General features: G+C 38.3%; 1 protein-coding gene across 1 annotated transcript in view; it reads left to right on the top strand.

The window, feature by feature from the left end:
• Positions 1-20,854, top strand: part of ENPP1 (ectonucleotide pyrophosphatase/phosphodiesterase 1) — a 71,727-nt gene extending 50,873 nt beyond the window's left edge. The window contains 12 exon segments of the mRNA NM_001082742.2: positions 1,046-1,077; positions 4,748-4,875; positions 6,237-6,306; positions 6,974-7,061; positions 8,086-8,255; positions 9,079-9,130; positions 10,269-10,423; positions 12,790-12,919; positions 14,330-14,410; positions 15,215-15,347; positions 17,771-17,933; positions 20,684-20,854. Of these exon segments, the coding sequence (NP_001076211.2) occupies positions 1,046-1,077; positions 4,748-4,875; positions 6,237-6,306; positions 6,974-7,061; positions 8,086-8,255; positions 9,079-9,130; positions 10,269-10,423; positions 12,790-12,919; positions 14,330-14,410; positions 15,215-15,347; positions 17,771-17,933; positions 20,684-20,854 (1,373 nt within the window).
• Positions 20,855-24,842: the final 3,988 nt, after the last annotated feature.

Raw genomic sequence — 24,842 nt, 5'->3', positions numbered from 1 at the left:
AGTTATGCAAATATATCCACAGTGACAAAGCACAGTTACTGGATGAACAGTGACAAATTTTCATTAGTATTTTTTAATTTAGAAAAATAGTACCTGGTTTTTATGATATGTGTGTAAAAATTGTAAAGGCAATGGGAGGCCCCAAGGATGATTGGAGTACAGTGGCTGAGCTTAGGCATCTTTATCTCAAATAAGCCCCCAGATTAAATCAGAAACTTATATTACATATCATGTATATAATATATAATTATATATCATAACTTATTATCTATACATAATTATATAATTTATATTTTATATAAATTTATAGAAATTTCATATAAAGTAGAATGTATATAATATTATAATACATAATACACATAATCTACATATATACATATATTTTATATGGATAATTTGTCAAGTTTACGTAAAGTATAGCTAAAAAATTTAAAAAGCTAGATGGTTATTGATTTATGGCATAAACACTAGATTCATGGGCTAACTATGGAAATTCAGTTTTAAAGCTGTTTTCTCAGATGCTAAGTTTTCCTGTGCCTCTGTTGTTTTGAAATTCTGGAATTATCAATTCTGGAATATTAAAGTAAGCAAAGTGAAAAGTAACACTTTCCTGTGTTCTTCTGCTTCAAAACTCAGTTCCCTTCTCTAGAGATAAGCTCTTTTAAGTTAGGAATGTACCTTCTCAGATATTTGCTGTGCATATATTAAACACATAGTTTTTATTTTTTTAAAGCATAACCATACTAGATTTAGATGGATTTATAGATAGATGCCTATTTGGATGAATGGATGGATAGACAGGCAAATGAATAGTCAGAGGAATGAATGTGGTTGAATACATAGATAATCTATAGCTTGCCTTTTCACTTAAGAGTATGACAGTATTTCATGGCCTCCGTCTTATTCTTTTCAATGGCTAATATGTAATGACTTCTATACCTTCATTGGTATTTAAATATAGAGTTTGAGTCTCATGTTCTTTATTTCTGTATTTTTTTAATCAGAGCATAATTCAAACGTTAATTCTTCTATTTTCCCCCTTTAGTTAATTATGAAAACATTGCCAGAAATCTTTCCGTGAGTATCTTTATTTTTCCATTGTCTAGTTATTGTTAGTTTTGTATAACATGTATTTAGAGAAAAGATTTAGTGTTTATTCTTTTGCTGGTAATGGTTTTACTTTATTTTTAAAATTTTTTAACTAACATATAATATTTACTTGTATATTTATATGGGGGCAGTCCAGTATTTCAACATAGATGCACAGCATTAAACAGTCAAACCAGGAAGTTGCTTTTCAGTTGCCTTATCTTCTTGTTGTGTTCAGAGCCTACCAGTTCCTCTCTTCCAATTCTTTTTATAGTGTATAATACATTATTGTGAATTATAGTAACACCACTATATTGTAAAACATTAGAAATTATTAATCCTGTCTGACTGTGTTTTAATACTGGTTGTCCAGCCTCCCTCTGTCTGCCCTTACTCCTCCTCAACTTCTAGTAATCATGATTCTAATTTCAGACTCACTGTTTTTTTAAACTTCCAGAGATAGAAAATATGTTATTTGACTGTATCTTACTTAGTTTTCTTAATACAATGATACCTAGCTTCATTCATTTTGCTGTAAATATCAAGATTTTATTATCTTTATGGCTGAATTATACTCCGTTGTTTATATATACAATATTTTCTGTATCCATTCATTCACTGATGGACACACAAGTTGATTTCATAGCTTACCTATTGTGAATAGTGCTGCAATACACATAGGAGAGCAGGTATCTCTTTGATATACTGACTTAGTTTCCTTTGGTTATATCCAGGAGTGGGATAGTGGGGTCAGGTAGTGGGTCTGTTTTTAGTGTTTTGAGGAACCTCCATACTAGTCTCCATTTGGCTATGCTCAACGGCATTCCCGACAGCAGTACGGAAGGATTACCTTTTCTCTACATCCTCACCAGGGTGTTATTTTTGATGATAGATGTTCTAACTGGAATGAGATGACACCTCATTGTGGTTTTGATTTGCTTTGCCCTGAAGGAAAAGCTGAGCACTTTTATATGTATTTGTAGGTCGTTTGAATTTCTTCTGAGAAATGTCTGTTCAGACTATTTGCATATTTCTTTCGTGTATTATTTAAGTTCTTTTGTTGTTGAGTTTTTTAAATTAAATTTTTTTTTTTTAAGATATTTATTTCAAAGTCAGAGTTACAGAAAGAGAAGGAGAGACACAGAGAGAGAGAGAGAAATCTTTCATCCTCTGGTTTACTCCCCAAATGGCTACAATGACAAGGACTGGACCAGGCCAAAGCCAGGAGCCCCAGGAGCTTCTTCCATGTCTCCAACATTGGTGTAGGGGCCCAAACACTTGGGCTATCTTCTGCTGTTTTCCCAGGCTTGTTAACAGGGAGCTGGATTGGAATGGAGCAGCTAGGGCTTGAACCAGTGCCCATATGGACCACTGGTGTAGCAGGTGGCAGCTTAATCTGCTGCACCTCCACACCAGCCACTGTTGTTGATATTTTGAGTTCTTTATATATTCTGGATGGTAATCCTTTGTCAGAGTTTGCAAATATTTTATCTCATTCTGTCAATTGTCCCTTCACTCTGTTGGTTTTGCTTTTGTTGTGAAGAAGCTTCTTAGCTTGATGGAATCCCATTTGTCAGGCTGGCGTTGTGGCACAGGAGAATGGGCCTGCACCTGAAATTCCAGGGTCTCATACGGGTGCTGGTTCGAGTCCTGACTGCTCCACTTCCACTCCAGCTGTCTGCTAGTGCACCTGGGAAAGCAGTGGAAGATGGCCCAAGTGCTTGGGTTTTTACACCCACATGGGAAAACCCAAAGAAGCTCCAGGCTCCTGGCTTAAACCTGACTCAGCCCCAGCTGTTGGGGCCATTTAGAAAGTCAATCAGAGGATGGAAGATCTCTCTCTCTGTCTCTCCCTCTTGCTGTGTAACTCAGCCTTTCAAGTAAATAAATACATTTTTTTTAAAAGAATCCCATTTGTCTTTTTGCTTTTATTGTTAGTGCTTTTGAGATCTTATCCAAGTACCTTTGCAAATGTATTCAAGTGTGGTTGCATAATTTCAGGTCTTATGTTTAGATCTTTGATGCTTTTTCATTTATTACTACAAAGAGTGAAGAAGATAGAGGTCAAGTTTTAGTCTTTTACATATAAATATCCAGTTTTACTGGCATTATTTATTGAAGAGGCTGTCTTTTCTTCCATGTATGTTTTCAACATTTTTGTCAAAGATCAGTTAGCTGTAGATGTATGGATTAATTTCTGGAATCTCTGTTCTGGTTTTCTATGTATATTTTATGCCTGTATGGTGCTATTATGGTTACAGTAGCTCTGTAGTGTATCTTGAAATCTGGTATTGTGATGCTTTTAACCTTATTTTTTTGTTGTTCAGAATTGCTTTGGCTATTGAGAGTCTTTTGTGCTTCCTTATGAATTCCAACATGGTTTTTTTCTAGTTCAGTGAAGAATCAGTATCTGTTCTTAGGATTATAGGATTAGAATTTTTATGTATCTGGGCCATTGTATAAATGCTTTATATAGATTTTAAAGACTTGAAGATTCTGTCCCAATAATCTGAGTTTGAAAATTTTTAAGAGTTTGTTCATTGGCACTGTAAAATTTATATGATATTATAATACTTTTAAGATTAGAAGGAAAAAGTATTTGTACCACACAAATACTACCCAAATTCTACCTTCTTGAGGCTTTTTTAAAAAAGCCTGCTTTTGGAGAACTCAAGGGGCTTCCATAGCCTTGGAAACTCATAACTGGTGCATAGGGAGATTACTGATGCCATAAACAGGAGTGTCAATTGGTAAAGTCAACAACAGGAGTCACTGTGCACTTACTCCTCATGTAGGATCTCTCTCCTTAACGTGCTGTACACTGAGGCTTAATGCTATAACGAGTACTCAAACAGTATATTTCACTTTGTGTTTCTATGGGGGTGCAAACGACTGAAATCTTTACTTAATGTACACTAAACTGATCTTCTGTAAAAAAAAAAAAAAAAAAAGAAAGAAATTATCAATTCCCAACTTGACTCTCACTGGGATTAAACATGACAATAGGTCTGATCTGATTTCATCATCATTTAAAAAAAATCATCTATTATTCCTCACTTTATGTTTCTGTGTGGGAGCAAACTGTTGAAATACTTACTTAAGGTATACTAAGCTGATCTTCTGTATATTAAGATAATCGAAAATGAATCTTGATGTGAATGGAAGGGGAGAGGGAGTGGGAAAGGGGAGGGTTGTGGGTGGGAGGGACGGTATGGGGGGGGAAGCCATTGTAACACATGAGTCGTACTTTGGAAATTTATATTCATTAAATAAAAGATAAAAAAAAAAAAGCCTGCTTTTTTTAGCATGAAAGTTATGCCCTAGTGCTATATTTTAGGTCTTAAAGAAAATTCCTATAATTGTAGTTCTATTAGAATTGTGAGTAGTAATTTGAGTATAATCTAGTGACAAGTCTAGGACACCTGGGGATTTTATGTAGTAATAATTATCATTTCCCATAAAAATTTCACCTAGCTTGAGATATTCATCTTATAAATTATGCAAGTAATGCTCTTAGTTATTTTTTCATCTTTAACTTTTTGGAGAGGCTAGTAAAATGTTTGTGAGCAAAAATTCATATAGAGTTATAAAGCAATTTTAAATTTACATTTAGATAATGTGTAATTAATAGTTTTTTCTTTGCTTACTTCAATTTCAGTGCAGGGAACCAAACCAGCACTTCAAACCTTACTTGAAACATTTCTTACCTAAGCGTTTGCATTTTGCAAAAAGTGACAGAATTGAGCCCTTGACATTCTATTTGGACCCTCAGTGGCAGCTGGCACTGTAAGTTCTGATAGTCTCCTAGGTAACTTTTGCCTGATTGGTTAGTAATTCAAGGTAACCATTGGGCCCCTTCTCATGGTGTTGTATATGAAAACTGTATGAATACAATTCTTTTTACCAACTGTCTTTGCTATGGAAACTGTCTTGTACATTGTGGAATCTTTGACAGACCCCGGGTTTTCCCCCTAATAGATAAAAGTACCACTGTTTCTCTAGAAAACATCTCCAGATATTGACATAAATCGAGTTGAGTTGGGTTGTGGGGATCACACACAGCTAGGAACTCGTTCTGGCCTTCTACATCTGTACTAATAAGTTCTTATGGTCTATACTTACATGTTACCACTTGTGATTACATCTCTCTCTCTCTCTTTTTAAGATTTATTTATTTACTTGAACGGCAGAGTTACAGAGAGGAAGAAAGAGAGGAAGAGAGAGAGGAAGAGAGAGAGAGAGAGAGAGAGAGATGTCTTCCATACTGGTTCACTCCTCAGATGGCTGCAACAGCCAGAACTGAGCCGATCTGAAGCCAGGAGCCAGGAGCTTCTTCCAGGTCTCCCACATGGGTGCAGGGACCCAAGCACTTGGGCCACAATCTACTGCTTTCCCAGGTGCATTAGCAGGGAGCTGGATCAGAAGTGGAGCAGCCAAGACTCAAACCAGTGCCCATATGGGATGCTGGCACTGCAGGAGCAGCTTTACCTGCTACGCGACAGCACTGGCCCCTACATCTCTTCTAAATATTACAGTTATGTCTGATGGTATCCTCAGAGTCTACCCAATAATTAATAAAATTGTACACAGTTGCTTTAAACTTTTTTTAAATTTACTTTATTTTATTTGAAAGGCAAGAAAGAGAGATATATATCTCCCATCCACTAGTTCATTCCCCAAATGCCCACAAGAGCCTGGACCAAGCCAATCCATAGCCAGAAACCAGGAATTCAATTCTGGTTTTCTGCATGGGTAGGAGGAATCCAAATTCGTGAGTCATCCCCTGCTGCCTCCCAGAGTGCACATTAGTAAGGAGCTGGAAAGAGGAGGCAAAGCCAGGACTCAGACCCAGGCTCTCAGAAATGAGATGCCAGTGTCCCAAGTGTCCCAAGTTAACTGCTGTCCCAAGTGTCTGCCCTGACAGTTGCTCATGTCATTCTCATCCCATCACTCCACGTTGTATTGTTCATAGTTGATCTTTCTGCAAAGTGAAAAATAGAGGCGACCCCTTAATGATTTTCAAGGCCAAATGGTGTTGCCTTTATGTTGGCTTAACAATATAGTTATGTCTTCCTTACTATTGAAAATAATAGTATGATTACCAGTTATGCATTGTAAAATAACTTTATATTATTAATTTATATTAGGAGTCCCTCAGAAAGGAAATACTGTGGAAGTGGATTTCATGGCTCTGACAATGTGTTTTCAAATATGCAGGTGAGTAAACCTTTTATACTTCTTAAAAAAGATGTAATATGAAGAAAAATTTCAAATTTAAAAGCATGGACTGATTTTGTGTCTTGAAAGAGAATTAATATATCTGTTTTCTTTGGACATTAAGGGATTTTGTTAAAATTTTATATTTATAGTTCACAAATGTGTGACTTAATCATCCTACTAAATGTCTCATCTTCATTTTGATATATTTGTGCTCCTGTAAGTGTATTGCATCATAAGAAGAGGAAGCCAGTGAGCCAGTGATTTAATAGATGAAAAGATGTCATACTTAAGTTCTGAAAGCAGATAATATCTTACATTTATTTACCTAGCGCTTTAAAGTTTTCAAAATACATTCACCATAATGATCTAATTTCACCCCTGCAGCGCTGTGTGAAGTGGGCAGGGTGAAGTTTACATCTCATTTCAGAGATAAGAAAGATTACACCATCCATTCTGTTCTGACTGGCATCAGGAATTACAGTTAAACTGTGAGAAATATCCTGATGTCCTTAGATTGTACGTGTAATGGGAGTGAAAGTGACGCCCCACAACATACGCAGGGCATGATGGTTTTCCCCTTATCTTAATATAACCAGTTTTTATATGTGCAATGTGAATAATATACAACTGAAATGCCCTGATAAACTGTTTCTGGCTAATGTAGGCCCTCTTTGTTGGATATGGACCTGGATTCCAGCACGGCATTGAAGTTGACTCCTTTGAAAACATTGAAGTCTACAACTTAATGTGTGGTGAGTGTGAACAGATGGCTTTCATCCCTCCTGGAAGCAGAGGTAGACTAGGACCATGATAGAGCTCACGTGGGCACCTTTGTGGAAATGATGGTGGGACAAGACAGACTCTCACATTTTCACTGGTCCTTGTCTTGATCCCAAGTTGCTGAAAGAATATGCAGAACATACCATCTTATTATTAATTTTTCTTCCCACCAGACTGCCCAATGAGGTGGTCTGCACACCTCTAGTGTGGCTTAATTAAGACTCTTGAATCAAAGCAGTGACAGAAGTCAGAGAAAAGGTTTGGGGGAAGGGAAAGCTGGAGCCTCTGGGGCAATAGTTGAATGGATAAAGAAATGAAGGAGAATCCGTTAGCTGTATTCTAGATTTTTGCTGTACCTTCTGAAGTAGTGCTTTGATGGTAGGATTTTGAGTTTTAAATATTATTTCCTTTTTCTGATGATACAGGGTGTTTATAAAATCTTAAATATGTCTTGAGGATAATTGGAACCCATGAACTTTATATGAGTTAATATATCCTAAATCACTTAAAACAGCACCTAGCATGTAGTAATATATTGCTACGTAAGTGTTTGCTATTACTATGAAGAGCATGAATCTGACTCAATGCTGATTTTGAATTTTAAGTCTACCTTAGTAGCAGCTTTGAGACCTTGGGCAAAACACTTTATTTCTTTACCAAATATTGATTATAACTAAATTGTTTCAAGGATTCAATAAGAAAAATACATTAGTACAGTGGTTGGCATATACTCTGTATTCAACAGATGAGTAGCCACATAGTACCTGTCTTAAAATTCAGAAAATTTTTAGAGAAGTATATCATACATACCGTATTTCTGTTAAGAACAGCATAGTCATAAATACTATAAAACCCAAGAGAGTTTTATAATTTTATTTTAGTTCAAGAGCAGAAAACACTGAGATATATTTGGTTTAAAAAATCCCAGCAGCAATTTGCCATTTATTTGGTTTTGAAAATTCTAAGTAACTGTATACCATTGTTGAAATTATGCAGATTTACTGAATTTGACACCAGCCCCTAATAATGGAACACATGGAAGTCTTAATCACCTTCTCAAGAATCCTATTTACACCCCCAAGCATCCTAAAGAAGTGCAGCCCTCGGTACAGTGCCCCTTGGCAGGATCGCCCAGAGATAGCCTTGGCTGCTCCTGCAACCCCTCAGTAAGTATTGCCGAGAAGTTTAGCCTCACACCCTCCAGAGTATGTGCTGCAGAAACACAGTGGGCCCTCAGTAGCATGGCAGATTGATTCCAGGACTCCCATGGACACTACAAGCTGTGGTGCTCAGGTCCCTTAAATAAAGTGTCAGCATATTTACATATAACCTACACATATCCCCCATTTACTTAGTCATCTGTAGATTATGTAAATGCCATCTAAATAGTTGATATATTGTATTGGTTAGAAAGTAATGACGAGAAACAAAGTTTGTTCAGTCCAGAAGCATTTTTTTTCTTCCAAATGTTTCTTTGCCATGGTTGGCTGAATCTGCCATACATGTGGAGGGCCCGCTAAAACTAATAATCACATAAAGGTTTATGAGTGATGATAAACATGCTTGTTTTTAATTCTAGGGACATGTAAGCCTCTTATTGCTTATTTTTCCTTTCTTAGTTTGGGCAACAAAATTGATAACATCCATCGAGATAGCAGTTTGGGAATATTTTGCCTTATGCTTTCCATTTTGTTTAGAGTTGATTTTGGCTTGTAGGAAGACTGTTGGAATAGCAATAAGCATGATAAAGCAGTAATTATATTCTTATTTTCAATTACTAGTGTTAGGCTCATGCTCACAATTTATCTTTTTGCAGATGTCATTCTGCTTTTATCCTCCTAATATAAAACAAATAACTTTCACTTACACAAGATTGTTGTAAATTGTATCTTCGTTGTGTGTTGGATTACTTGTGCTATTAGAAGCTGTATGCTATAAAATGAAAACATGTCTCTCCGTTCTTAAAAACAATTTTGTAAACTTTTCTAGATTTTGCCCATTGTGGATTTTCAGACACAGTTTAATCTGACCACGGCAGAAGGTAGGTCCTGTTATTCCCCAGCTTGGAATGTAGCAGCTGGTTTCTTCTCACAGTGTGAGCCACAGAGACTTGGTTTGGAAGCAGTATTTGAGAATACCAATGAAATTAAGGGAATGATGGTGGGCCATCTGATGAAGCCTAGAGATTTCTTTGCTTGACAGTCTAGACTGCTAGTCATAGGAAAGGAGGGCTATTTTACAGTGGAAATAGCATCTCACATATTTAGTGGAAGCTGAGTCACTCTTTATGAGCATGTTGGAAGTGTTTTGAGGTTTTCAAGGTTTTTATCGGTTTGATGGAGAGCCAGATTTCTATTGAAAATACCCAAGTTCCTATCTCACTTGGTTCTTAGTTAAGTACAGCAAGTTATAAATTGCTTTATTTATCTAAAGGTGTTTCTTTATACATTTTGAATAAAAATTAAGAATATGCGTAAAACTGATGAAATTTTTCACTTCTGACTTGGATGTGTAGTCACTTTGGTACAATATCTTATTGTTAAGGTACTGGGCTCACTTTTGTTTTCTGCTGGGATAAAGAGATAAGTTGTGTATTAATTCATGTAAATGTTAGGATTAGAGAAATATTTTATCCCTGACTTGACAAAGTGCTGTAAAGAATGACACTTTCAGAACTGGGAAAAACTGAATTTGACTATGGATTAAGGTATACATCTATGAAAAAGGCACTTATCCTCTGAGCCACTGTTTCCTTTTCTGTAAAATAGATAGAAAACTTTCATTCATAGGGAATGTAATAATTAATTAGATGATATGTACTAAGCCCTTTAAAATGTACTTGTCAGTTTTTGGTAATATAAGCTCTAATTATCTGAAATTTCTAGCAGTTTTATATGTTGTCCTCTTGTGATAGTCTTGCTATCAAATTGTTCTTTCTATATATTTATAGCAAAAATTGTAGTGAACACTGTTTTGTTAACTGTTTATGGTTTGGCTCTTTGTAATTAGTTGTATTTTTTGTATGGTTAGAATATTTGTTCAATCTCATTAAACAAAAAGGTTAGGTGAGTGTATCATTATGTATTGTCTTATATATACACACACACATCGTGTAGCAGATCTTCCAATGCCCACTGACTGTGTTTAAATGGTGATTTCCCTCTCCCCCGTGACTCCAGAGAAGAACATTAACCGTGCGAGTTTACCCTATGGCAGACCTAGACTTCTCCAGAAAAAAAGCAGTGTCTGTCTGCTTTACCAGCACCAGTTTGTGAGTGGATACAGCCATGATGTCCTCATGCCCCTTTGGACCTCCTACACTGTCGACAGAAATGCAAGTATTTGGCACCTCTTTTGCCATGTATGGTTTTTTCAAATGATTGTTGGGCAAAATGTTGAAAGCAAAATTTCTCACTGTTAGTCTTTTTTTTAAATATTTGTTTATTTATTTGAAAGGCAGAGGCAGAGAGAGAAAGAGAGTTCCTTCATTCACTGGTTCAGTCTCCAAATGGCAGCAGTAGCCAGAGCTGGGCCGATCTGAAGCCAGGAGCCTGGAGCTTCTTCTAGGTCTCCCACAAGGGTGCAGGGACCCAAGGACTTGGGCCATCCTCTAATGCTTTTCCAGGCCATAGCAGAGAGCTGGATCAGAAGTGGAGCAGCTGGGACTCGAACTGGCACATATATGGGATGCTGACACTGCAGGAGGCGGCTTTACCCACTACGGCAGAGTGCTGACCTCCTCGCTGTTACCATGGCTCATTATCCAATTAGAAGAACACAGAGCCAAGAGTCTGAAATGTGAGGTTCTGGTTCTAGTTCTGCCACTGTTGAGCCATGTGACTGTGAAACTCAGAAAGAGCAAATTTCTTCCATGAAACCTGGGGTGGGGAAGGGACATATAGGAAAGGATATTCCCCCCCCCCCCCATGGTTTTAATGGTTTATGATGCGGACTTTAAATTTCATGAAATCAGTTTTAAAACCAGTCACTACGATTCATGTCCCAATATGTGATTGTGTGAGCACAAACGTTTCTCTTAGCTGCCCAAATCTCAGGGTTTCCTGACTGATGGGAAAACCATTCAAGCTTGGCACCATCACTCAGGTTGCCATGGACAGGCAGGCCCCCAGGCACCCAACTCCTGCCTAAGTAGTTGGGTGTGGAAGGTAGACTCTAAATGAGGGCAATTTACTGCTTAAAAGCTTAAAATTGTCTAAAAACAGTACACACAAAATTTGTACTGCAGAACAGGAAGATATGTGCAGGTAGGTGACAACGCAGTATCCTTAAACTTGTAAAAAATTTTTGCATTTCAGGTAAAAACAAAGGTGAATGCTTGAGTAGAAGGAGAGGCCAGACTCCTGTCCAGTACCAAGGCCCAGGGTGGGGGTGGCGTGGAGGGTCAGCCTCCAAAGGAGTGAAGCAAGTACCCCAGGAGTCAGATCACCCACCAGGGGCTGCAGTGGGAAGACAAATGATCAAAGAGAGAGGAACAGGAGACAAGACTTAGAACTCCTGTGGCTAGCACTGTGGTGTAGTGGGTAGAGCTGCAGCCTGCAGTGCCAGCATCTCATTTAGGCACTGGTTCAAGTCCTGGCTGCTCCACATCCAGTCCAGCTTTCTGCTATGTCCTGGGAGAGCAGTAGAAGATGGGAGACCCAGAAGAAGCTCCTGGCTCCTAGCTTCAGATTGGCGCAGCTCCAGCCATTGCTGCCAATTGGAGAGTGAACCAGTGGATGGAAGACCTCTCTTTCTCTCTTTCTCTCTCTCTCTCTCTCTCTCTGCCTCTCCTTCTCTCTCTGTGTAACTCTGGCTTTCAAATAAATAAATAAATAAATAAATCTTTTTAAAAAAAATACTTAGATCTCCTATGGAATTCCAATTTTCAACTGATCTGACCAGATTTTCAGAACCCATAGTGACTGGCAAGCTATAGGATGCTGCTGAGGGGTGGAAAAAGGGATCTGAGATGACTGAGCTGAGGGTAGCAGTTAGAATTAAAAAATAAAGAGGGTATGTAAATCAAAAGACAGGGCTATGCGTTTAAATATGAAATTTCCATGTTAAATATGTATAGTATGCATTCATATTCATATAATTATGTAAGATTCCTTAGACTTGATTTTTAAAGCTTTTAATGATTGCCTTCAACAGCCATAAACATAATTTTTGGCTTAACTTTGTAATATATAGCAGTCTACCACGTGTTTTATAGAGAAATGGCTCTAATTTCTGTGTAATACTTAATTATGGTGTCCTTTGATTTTGGCTGAATTTTCAGTTTTTGCTGCATGAATTCACATCATTACTCCTGAGGTTTCTGCAGTGCTGTTCTTTGGCCGTCCCCCCTCCCCTCCACAACTCCTGCCTAAGTAGTTGGGTGTGGAAGGTAGACTCTAAATGAGGGCAATTTACTGCTTAAAAGCTTAAAATTGTCTAAGAACAGTACACACAAAATTTGTACTGCAGAACAGGAAGATATGTGCAGGTAGGTGACACGCAGTATCCTTAAACTTGTAAAGAATTTTTGCACTTCAGGTAAAAACAAAGGTGAATGCTTGAGTAGAAAAAGGGGGAAAGGTGCTAAGTATGAACAGACTACTGGAGCACCATTACTTTTTGGTGACGTTCACCTGTAACTGTTTGCAAGCGCCTACCTCTCTGCCTGATACTGATGGCTGTTTTCACTTTGTTCTTCAGGACAGTTTCTCTACGGAAGACTTTTCTAATTGTCTCTACCAGGACCTTCGGATTTCTTTCAGTCCCATCCATAACTGTTCGTTTTACAAAAATAATGCTAAACTGAGTTACGGGTTCCTCTCCCCACCACGTACGTATCTCCCTCCATGAGATCGCCTTTCCTTCTCCTCATCCTTACTGTTTTCTTGTTTATGAAGCTGCTATACATTATGGGGCAATGGACATAGACTCTTCTATTTATTTGTAGAAATCAGAAATTACAAAAGGATCTATTGAGAAGTGAAAGCATCTAATACTTGAATTTAATAAACTTTTGTTTTTAAAAAACATTTATTGATTTGAAAGACTGACAGAGAGGGAGAGCAAAGGGAGTGAGAGAGAGAGATCTTCTGCCTGCTGATTTACTTCCCAAATTCCTGCAGCAGCCGGGGTAGGGCCATGCTGAAGCCAGGAGCCTGGAACTCCATCCAGGTCTCCCATGTGAGTGGGAGGGACTCAAGACCTTGAGCCGTCATTCACTACCTTCCCAGGCACATTAGCAGGAAGCTGGATTGGAAGCACAACAGCTGGGACTCAAACCAGCACTGCAATGTGGGATGTGGGCATGCCAAGCAGTGACTTAACCCCACTGTGCCAGAGTGCTGGTCCCTATAAAGCTTTGTTGATGATTGGAGGATAATGTCAGTGCAGACACTGTAGGTAGAACAGTGTTTTCTCTTACCTCCTTCTTTTAAACAGAACTGGAGAAAGTTAGTGAGTTGCAAAGAGCTTCAGTGTCCCTGGGAAGGAGTTGTTATTTTGGTGTTTTAAAGAAAATGTGGTTTGTTCAAGAATTAGGTAAAGGTAGAGCTTTACGTCCACTTGCTTTCTTCATTGACCCAAGCCCTCTGGGGAATGATGTTTTTGAAGCTAAGTATTCTGTTTTTTTGAATTGACAAATTAATATGCTAATGAGAAGACTTTTGGGGGCCAACCATAAAAGGCAATAATGAGCAGGCTGCAGGCGCTCACATACCCGCAGCGTCCAGTCCAGGCCCTAGAGTAAGTATCTGAAGTCAGAACTTGGCTGTTGCATTATGAAAATAGACCAGGTCCAAGCCTGAAATTTGTACAAAGAAGCCTTGTGCAGCGTTTCGAGGCAGACATCCTGTGATGTTTTCTGGGCAGTAGGTGTTGCTCTGAAGCCAAGTAGTCACCTTTTCCTTTTCACGATAGAAAAGTTTAAGGACAAGAAGATGACCAACACAATACTTCAGCTGAAGTAAGGCAAATATGATGTTTGTTTCATTTGGGCCCTTTTTACTAAAATTTTTGTTTATTTGACAGATTCTTCTTAAAGAAGGAAATTTTTCATATTTTATTTTTTTAAGGGACTTGACCAAATCCATTTCATTTTTCCCTTGACCCAGTATTGGGAAAGTTTTACAGTTCAAGATAATACTCAGCTAATTTTTGAAAATATCCCTTCCTACTCTGAGAAACTATAACCTCTAATGTTATTTATGAGGAATGAAGAAGTTCTTTTTTTTCCCATTTGTAGAACTAAGTAAAGATTCAAGTCAAATCTATTCTGAAGCTTTGCTTACCTCTAATATCGTCCCAATGTACCAGAGTTTTCAAGGTAAACACATTTTAACTCTGTTATATAATTTCAGAACTCTTAGGTGTAATTTGTATGGAAAGGACGTGTGGTTTAAATTAAATTGCTGTGTATCAAATACATTCATGAATATTTGTTTAGCTTTGAGAATACTAGTATACCAAAAATTCTACAAGTACTAGAATTATAACGTATTCCAATACATTCTATTCTGCCTTGGATTTAAATATTTATAAATATTTTTGGTGTAAAAGTACATAACACTCTTTTAAAACTTATCTAGCTAATATAGTCTATTGGCTTTAGTATGTGAGTATGTTAGTTAACTCTTTGGAAACTCCTCATAATTTTTTTTTGTTTTTAAAATGAGTAGATTTTATATCATAATTAACTATTGCAACATTTGATTTATCTAGGAATAAATATACATTTATCATTAAACTGATATGCATAATATCAAAATATAGAGCCTCTGAAGAGATTTGTTCTGAGAATGCTTATAAATATTTCAGAGGGAGCTCAGATGCTCACAGTCAGTATGTGATATCTGTGTTTATGATGTAGTTATACTTAATCAGGGCATTTGGCCACAACTTCACATGAGGCGCATGTTCAGGGATGCCCGAAATAGAATCGAACTCATCATCATTGGCTTCTGAGTCCTTCCAAAGCCAGAGCTGAGCGTGGATTTTTGTCTTCACTTTAAGACGGAAGCCAAACTTGACTTTTTCTTTCGTTATTACAAAGACTAATTTTGAGTCATGATGCTGATTGGTTTCGCGTGACAGCACAGTACCTTGTTCATGTTGTCTGTCCTCCTTGTAGTGATCTGGCGCTACTTTCACGACACCCTGCTGCAGAGGTATGCTGAGGAAAGGAACAGCATCAATGTCGTCAGTGGTCCTGTGTTTGACTCTGATTATGATGGACGTTACGATTCCTCGGAGGCTCTGAAGCGGTAAGAACGCATCTCATGCCTCTGAAAATTAGCTACGGAATGGCATTATCATCTGATTGAGTCAGCACAACTTTTTCTACCCAGACTTTGTAAACTTTTATTTGTTTTTAAGATACACACACACAGAAGAGGGAGAGGGAAAGAGAGAGAGAGGTAGAGGTGGTGAGTGCGCCCATCTGCTGATTCTCTCTCCAAATCCTTGCAATGGCCGAGTTGAGGCTGAAGTTAGCAGCTGAGAATTCAATCCAGGTCTCCCACATATATCACAGGCACCCAATTGCTTGAGGCATCATTGCTGCATCCCAGAGTCTGCATTAGCAGGAAGCTGGAGTCAGCAAGTGGAACTGGGCATTGAACCAAGAGGCTTCTATGTGGGATGCCAGGGGCTCCTGTGAAGGATGTCCTAACTGATGTCTTAACCATAGATTAAATATCCACCCCTAACCAGTACTTTTTATATCTGTATGAATGGCGTTCCTGACTATGCTGGGAACCATCTGAAATATCTGATTACGTTAGATGAAAGAAGTAGTGTTCTTCCCCATTCAGTTCAGTTGAGTAATTCTTGAGCTCAACTTAGATGCCAGACTCAGTGTTTAAGATCTCTGTGTGGCTAATTGTTGAGATACTAGGTTAATTAATGTGTCAGTCAGAAGATGAACAACTCTACTGTGTGACTACAGATATCCTGAGTCAAGCAAAGAATAAGTTATAAACCATAGTGCCTCAAATTTGGTGGGCGTGGGTTAATGTCACAGCTTTTACCCAACTCTGCTTGAGGAGAGCAGTGATGCTGGTTTTGCAAAAGGAGGGGGAAAACATTTTAGGAACTGGTTAATAGTTATTAAGACAATAATTCTAGATTTTTTAATAAAGATGTATTTATTTATTTGAAAGGCAGAGTTACAGAGAGGCAGAGAGAGAGAAAGAGAGAGAGAGAGATACAAGGTTTTTCATCCACTGGTTCACGCCTCAAATGGCTGCAATGGCCGAAGCTGGGCCGGTCCAAAGTCAGGAGCCAGGAACTTCTGGGTCTCCCACATGGATGCATGGGCCCAAGCATTTGGTCCATCTTCCACTGCTTCTCCAAGCCATAGCAGAGAGCTGGATTGGAAGTGGTGCAACCAGGACTTGAATTGGTGCCCTTATGGGATGCCACCACTGCAGGTAGCAGCTTTACCCACTACGCCACAGCACAAGCCCCAATTCTAGATTTTTGTAAGCAATTTTGCTATTAAGGCTGTGAGAAAAAGACTGAAAACTCTTCTCAGAGCCTCTCTCAGAACTTTCCTGCACTTCCAGGCTAACTTAGGGGTTTCTGCTAACACACATAGATTTGTGACCCCTTAAGTTTGCAGAATTACAATTTTTAACTATATCCCTTGAGGCATAAAGGTCCCACATACCTGCCTTCTAGGCCTTTGCTGTAGAATGCGTGAAGCAGAGATTTCACATGCTTCCCTCTGTTTTATATGTTATGATTCCACATAAGATCATGTCTGAAAACAATGGTCCCAATATCTTAAATTTTGAAAGGTGTTGAAAAAACAAGCATAGCTTTAATACCAAGAGAAATAGAATCTGAGGAGGTAAACATGTGTTTTGAGACAGCTTTGCTAATATGCAATAGTTAAAAATTAAAATCACATTTTGGGATAGGAAGGAAAACCCAATTAAAGCAGAATTCACAGTGACTTGTCCTCACTGAAAGTGCTAGAGTGAAACATCCCCAACCCATTCTGTCTGTTCCCTATTAGTCTTAAACTCTGTGCAGTTACAGACAATCTGGGATGATTAATAAGAGTCTTATAGGTGTTCAGAAATACTTATTCAGTGTCTCAATTCCAGTATCTTTAGGAAAGACTGAAATTATTTCAAAGTTTAGTAATTCTATAGAAAATGAACACTATTTGGATTTCTAGTAATTATTCTCAACCTGGCAGAATATGCTAAGGCATTTTGATGACCAACTTCTTAGAATATATTTAATTATTTACTAATTTTTTAAAAAAATATTTATTTGTTCCGAAGGCAGAGAGACACAGAGAGATCTTCCATTCACTGATTCATTCTCCCAAATGGCCACAATGGCCAGGGCTGGTCCAGGCCAAAGCCAGGAGCCTGGAACTTCATCTGAGTCTCCCATATAGGTGGTCGGGCCCCACACACTTGAGCCATTTTCCACTGCCTTTGTAAGTACATTAGCAGAGAGCTGGGTCAGAGGCAGAGCAGCTGGGACCTCAACTGGCACTCCGATATGGGATGCCAGCTTCACAAGCAGTGGCTTAACTCACTGCACAACAACACTGGCTCCGAATTGATTATATTTAGATGTGTTATGTTAAAAATGTTCTCTACTGAAATGTTCATTAAAAGGAAGATGGCTATTTCTTTCTTAAAGAGAATATTGGTATATTTTACAGAAACAGAAGAGTAATTCGTAATCAAGAAATTCTAATTCCAACTCACTTCTTTATTGTGATAACAAGTTGTAAAAACACGTCCCAGACTCCCTTGCAGTGTGACAACTTGGATCCCTTAGCTTTCATCTTGCCCCACAGGTCCGATAACAGTGAGAGCTGTGTGGTAAGTAGACTTTGTTAATTTAACTAATATATTGAAAATGAAACATATGCATTTGTCTATGTGTCATATCTGACATTACTGCTGGAGAAAACGCTACTCTTGAATATACATAGACTATGAAATTATGGATTAGTTTTTTAAATTTGATACTCTAAGATAACATATATTTGGATGAATCTGTTAAAGACACTAAAAATCAGATTGAATTGAAACTTGGTATGACATAGCCACAAAATTTTAAGTTTATTTGAACTACGAGTTTTTTTCTCATTTCAAAACTGGATTTATAATTCTCAAAGTGTCAGCACTGTAATAAATTAGTTTTAAAGTTTGTGGTAAGGCAATATTTCAAGTTCATTTCCTGCCACTGTGTTATAAATATCTCCTTTCTTATTCTTTCATTATTCCAATGTTTATTTGCAAAGAGTTGTTTTATATTATCTTATTTGCTCAAAATTTTAAGACCCTAAATTAAATATTTGAAATCAAGGCTGCATAAAACTAGCTATTTTTAAGTCTTCTCTTAGGGTGAGCCAAAATGTTTTTCTTTCAGAGTATTTCCCACATAGCCTAGTTTTTTTGTTTGCGTTTTGTTTTGTTTTGTTTTGTTTTGTTTTCCGACTGAAATTACACAGTCAGTCTAGACCTGAGTCAGCAAAAATATTTGGCCTTCATAGCAGACTCAGTGGTTGATGGTGGATACCTGGAGTTGTGTGGTCAAAAGGATTTTGAGGCTCACCCTGAGCGTGGCAGGAGCGTGCAGCGTTGGCTCACTCACTCATCACTTCTTTGATTCAGCTTCTCATTCCTTAACAAATGTTTGTTGCCAGGAGCCCTAGGTACTGGCAGTAAACAGAACAGTGATCTCTTCCATGAGCCCAGGAATGGAGAGTGGAATACGGTGATCCACTTTGCCATCTCTCATCTTGCAGTCTGTGTGTCCATCATGAGAGTAATGAAGATATGTCTTGCCTTAATCATTCAGAATTGTTTGACTCTTCCTCATAGAACACACTTCTCATTAAGTTAGTTTTCCCTTATTGTTCAGAATTAGGTGTAGAGTAGTAGGACATTAACTCTCTGGACTTTAGCTTTTGGTCAGTTTAGCTGCCTGCCAGGTATCTAGCTCTGCTGCAGGGTCAGTGTTGTGGACTTTCGTGGACATACAAGTGCTGCTCTCTTCATTACCTTCTTTTCCTTGAGAGATCAAGTAGTCAGTAAGTTTATCAGTTAAGGGTGTGTTTTGTGGCAAATAGAAGCCAAGTTATAGTGACTTACACAAGTTAGGGGGGTCTTTGTGTGACAGGAAGTCCAGCGGGATGTAGTTGCTTTGGGCCGGGGGGCACTGCTAGGAACCCAGACCTTTGCTATCTTGTTTCTCCCCATTTTGAGCATGTGGCTTTGGCCATGGCTTCTGCATCTCTAGATACCATGTCTGAATCTTATTCCCCTAATCCAGAAAAACAAGGCAGCCACAAGCTTATGCTTACATCGCATTGGCTGAGTGGTGCTGAGGGCCATGAGTTACCATTCCAAAAGCTGTTATACCACTGTCTTAAATGAAATAATTTTTATCAAATTCTGTAATTTCAGTGTATCTAGATGATACTAGGCATTGGACTTGAACCAGAGAGGATTATTTAAGTTATGTCATACATATTGATTCTTTCTATTCTATCTCTGAAGTAGTTACTAAGGATTAGTTGGATTCCAGCCTGAGAGAACAATGCCTTGCATGTACCTGTCATCTAGTCCTATCATTGCTGGGACAGATGGCAGATATCTAGTGATCAGAGAGTCTTCTGAGTCAGGGCTGGTTCCTTTACAGCCAGAGTTTGGATTTCTGTAGAGAGGGAGACTAAATACTGATGATGAGAGGCTAATGGGAAATTGAGGTTGTGTGTTTCATATGTGAAAATTCTATATTTATCATTTCCAACTAACAGTGCTCCAAGAGTAGAGTATATGAACTTTTATTGGAAGAATATCCTTAAATTACAGTCATCATCCACCAGTTAGTGGATACTTTCTTCATTTAACATCTTCCGGGGTTCATTTTCAGAAAGGCTTATATTAACACATGGAATTTTGATTTCCATTTATATTACATGCATCAACTACAACCATAGCTTCCATTTGCCAGTATGTCTGCCTTCGATTCTTTTCTAATCCCCTAACAATTTATACTTGACTCGGCCACCAAAATGAAACGATGTTTCACCACTTCCTCCAACTCCATTCCTCATCCAACCATGTAGACAATGCTTTCTTGTAAGAACTAGTGTTTTGTCGTACATTTGCATGAATCATGACATTTGATCCTCAAAACAATCCTATAGAGGAAGATATGGGTAAAGGAACTCAAGATCCAGATGTTAATGATTGCCCTAGTTTACCTGATAGGATAGTATAGAAGTGGGGTTTGAATCCCAATGTTAATTCTTACACTTTCTCCTGTGCCATGTGCTATTTTCCTATATTTTTAACCTCTCTCTGTTGAAGTTTCTTGTACCTCCACAGTACATATTCCAGGTATGCTTTCTTTTCCCCAAATATGATACCTGTAATTAAGCCTGCATGCTCACGCACACACACATGGCAGGGATTGTGCCTAACAAATCTTGTGACATCTGCCACTTCGGCACCTACCTGTAATAATAACTGGTTACACTGGGGAGTCAGAGAGCTTAAAGGGGAGGTGAACTGACTGTTCTCTGGTGACTTTTCTTCTTTATTTCCCATTCTCGTAGCACGAGAAGCGTGAGTCCTCATGGATTGAAGAGTTGTTAATGATGCACAGAGCTCGGATCATGGATGTTGAACACATCACTGGACTCAGCTTCTATCAAGAAAGGAAAGAGCCAGTTTCAGACATTTTAAAACTGAAAACACATTTGCCAACCGTCAGCCAAGAAGACTGATATTTTTTACTCCAAAAACATACCGTAAATCATTTTGAGAGAACCTTATATTTTATACAGTCCTCTGTCCACACTATTATATTGCTCGGACACTGTCACCAGAGTTAGAACCGGGAGCCCTCTGTGATACGACATCTCAGGGAAACTTGTGACTCAACACAGCAGTGGGAGAATGTTGCTATGGAGTCTCACACATGTTTGAATGTGTGAGAATTGTAAGCATCGTTCAAGTTCTGGGGAATAAAGAGAGACCATACCTAAAATTCTTCTACTTCTCGTAAGGAAGAAGTAGCCATGAACATCATCTGGACACCAGATATTTGAATATATGCCTTGTGGTATTGAAAATCACTAGGCTAATTAATAGGATTCAAATAGTTTATGTTGTGTTAGTATCTTTGCAAGAAAATGGCTCTGAATTCACTTATTTTAGTTTTGATAATTACAAAACAGAACAAGAAGAAGAGAGTTAATGCAAATCTAAATATTTGAGATTTTTTTTACTTTCTCTGTTCTCTCAAAACTAGCTTATTAATTCCATGTAACATTTTTAAAATTGTGATTGAATTTCTCCAGATTTAAAGCTCTGACAAGTTAAATTTGAGGAGACTGTGAGTTGAATGTATCTATTTAGTATAAAATTTTAGTCCATATTTGCACAAAAAGAGAAGTATTCCCATCCTGCTTAATGGTATTTAATATAGATTGAAAATATCTCTAATCTAGATTTTTTTAGACAGATAAAATTGTGTCAGAAACTTGTCAGCATATGCAAAATTTTCATTGAGATGCTTGAAATGTTTTTCCTCTGTGCATACGAACGACCCCACCAGCAGCAGAGCTATACTGAGCTGAGGTACTCATTTTGGAGTCCCATAAAGTTGAAGAGATCATGCTACTAACCACTTATCTTCTCCACGAACGTGACAAGCAACACACGCTTGATTTCCCTATTGCATTTAGTGTATCCTTTCATTCCAGCCTTGAACCTTCAAAGACCACATTAATTTTCAGATTATCTGGGTCCAATATAGGTATTAGTACACCCAAGGTTTTTTTTTTTTTTTTTTTTTTAATGGCTTTACGATAAACCTGATTCAGCAGCCTAGGGACCAACCACAAAGACTTTTAGATAGTAGTTTACAGCCTAACCTGGAACATTTCATTGGTTTCGGTTTTTAGTTCCACAGTGTCCTGAGGTTGTGAGACTTTCAGTCAATTTTCCCTCTGTTGTTCAGATTGGGTAATGTATACTGTTCTGTCTTCACGTTTAATGATCGTTTCCTCTAGTTCATTCTGCTGTTGAGCCCATCCATTGATTTTTGTACTTTAGTTATGATGGCTTTTATTTCTAGGATTTCTGTTTGGCTCCTTTTCATATGTTCTATTTACTCGGAGTTTCTGTCTCTTTGCCAAGACTTTCTGTCTCTTTGCTGAGACTCTCCATGTTTTCATGTGTTTCAGGTGTGCTTGCAGTTCCCTGTTGAAGCGTTTTATGATGGCTCTTGTAAAACCCTGATAGATAATTTCACCTTGTGTACCATCTCAGTGTTTGCATCTACACCTGGTCTTTTTTCATTCAAAAATATTTTCCTACTTTGTGTGATGAGAGATTTTTATTTGAATCCTGGATATTTTCAGTGTTGTGAGATTATGAACCTGATATAAATATGCTGTTGCTGACTCTCTCTGATAGCACAGTAAGAGGGATTTTAGAGAGTTACTGCCTCACGACTACCAAGTGTCCAAGTTCCCTACTAGTCTTGAGATAAGAAGGGACCTTGTTGCCGCTCAGCTCGGTAGGGATTTGTCTCCCCATTAGGCTTCTGTTGATGCCTCCATGATTGGGATTTAAATATGTGGCATCTTGTTAATACTCCCACGTGAACTCTACTGATGCTATGGGTTGGGGAGGCAAGAAGGACTTCATTATCACAGGTGGGGATGGAATTCCTGCTTCTCTACCCAACCTTCTCTGACATCACCCTGTCAGGGACCCCTGTTTACAGCCTGGCAAGGTTGGAAGTCTAGGCTCTGCACTCAGCCTTTGCTGGTGTGTGTGGGGCCACTTCCATTTCATGGTGTTTGGTTTGAGTAGAGAGTATTTGTTTTGTCTTGCTATGCTGCTCCTTTTCCGGTCCTTTTACTGGAGAGAGCAGGCCTGTCTTGGGCTTTTATTTTTCTTGCCTGCACTTGTTGGTGTTTATAGATGGCAGGCTTTTTCAGTTCTATGTCTGAGATATATGAGCTGAAAAGAATCTCAGGGAACTCATCACAGGGTTGTTCCTTGTGTCTCCAGGTTCCTAATCTGTCTTTTGTCTTCTGTCCATTGTTTGGAATCTTCCTATGTTGGTTTAGTTTGTAATATCCAATCTTTTTGTCTTCATGTAACAGAAGGATATCTATTCCATCTTTATAGAAGTATCTCACTGATTTTTATATAGCAGTACAAAACTTTGTTGACTCAAAGCATATTAGCAGAGCTTAATTAAATGAGTAGATGCCCATTCCTTACAGAGAAGAACAAGTTACAATCCCTACAGTATCAGCGAGGGAAAAGAGGCAGCAGAAATGTAAATAATCCCTGAAGAGTGGTACTTGCTAGAGTGAGGCCGTGAGAGGGGAGACACAGAGGGTATCCATACCCAATTGTCAGCTTTTGGGCTAAGACTTGGAGGATGAATTTGGAGATCTCCAGTTGAATAAGGTAAAGAAGAGACATTCTAATATTCCTGAGATGCATTGTTTTTAGGTTTTTTTTGTTTGCATTTTCCCATTATAACTACTTCCAACATTTTCACCAAATGTCACTCTGACCACCTTATAATGCACAACCACTTCACTTTCTTGCTTTGTTGTAATAACCTGTTGTTAAAAGGAAATGTCAGATTGACATTCGTTACACGGACTCTTTCAGGAAAGAGCATAAAAATCTGCTTCTACTTGACTTTTTTTCATTTCAGTATTCCTTTTTTCCTCTTCCTGTCTTGAGAGAGATCTCTCCTTTTGCCACTTCATGATTTTAAAACATGTGACTGATATCCAAATTGAATGTAAATTGACACAACCATTCAGTGTTTCCTTGATATCTGCAGGTAACGTTTCACAGCTCCATGAATACCAGGAATCCAATGATGTTCAAGTCTTTTATATAAAATGGTGTATTTAATGGCCCAATTCCACTGTAATAGAACCCACGAATGGAAGCTGTCTCTCTGTCTGCTTTTCATGTGAATGTAAATAAATAAACAGGACTGTGAGGGCAATGGCAGTGGCTAGGTTCTGTATGAAGAAATAAGATAGGTATGGAGCAGAGACCACCTCTTGTTCTGGGCCAGATTGTTTCCAGACACACAACAACCCCTCCCCCCTTGACGTTTTTATTTTTAGCCATAATATCCTTCCTGCCCTATACTATGAAAGTGCCCTTATCTGTCGGAGGAATTGGCAGTTGAACTTAGAAACTGAATATGTTGGCTACACTTCCTGCTGAGGGCTTATCACATAGGTGAATGTGCTCATCAGCATCTGGTAAACTTTACCCTGGCTGCGGTCTCAGGACATTTTCCCCTGGTTTTTGGCCAATCTAAATACCGTAAGAGAGCAAAAGAAATTCCTCTACAGAATATAGGTGTCTCTAAGCTGAGCAATGTGGATTTACAAATAAAACATATATAGAGAATCCTGGCTGCTTTCCTGTGTGGCTGTGTGGGGAGGGTGGGGACAAGGCAATGGGCGATGGTACTGAGTCCAACGGTTGTTGACCATTAGCCACAGCTGTATTGTTAGAAGGAGAAAAAAAGATCCAAAGTTCATTTCCGGTTCACAGAGTAAACCTTTCTGATCTGTGTCCTATATCCTTATTTTATGATGTTCTAGTAACATTTAAGAATGCTTCCAGGTTAGAACTCTCTGAAAACAGAAGGTTTCCAACTTGTAACTTCATAGAATCGTTCAGTGTCAGACATTTGCATTTACTCTTTTCATT

Source organism: Oryctolagus cuniculus, chromosome 5 (genome assembly GCF_964237555.1).
Source record: "Oryctolagus cuniculus chromosome 5, mOryCun1.1, whole genome shotgun sequence".
Classification (NCBI taxonomy): domain Eukaryota; kingdom Metazoa; phylum Chordata; class Mammalia; order Lagomorpha; family Leporidae; genus Oryctolagus; species Oryctolagus cuniculus.
This window is presented reverse-complemented; position numbering and strand designations above follow the sequence as displayed.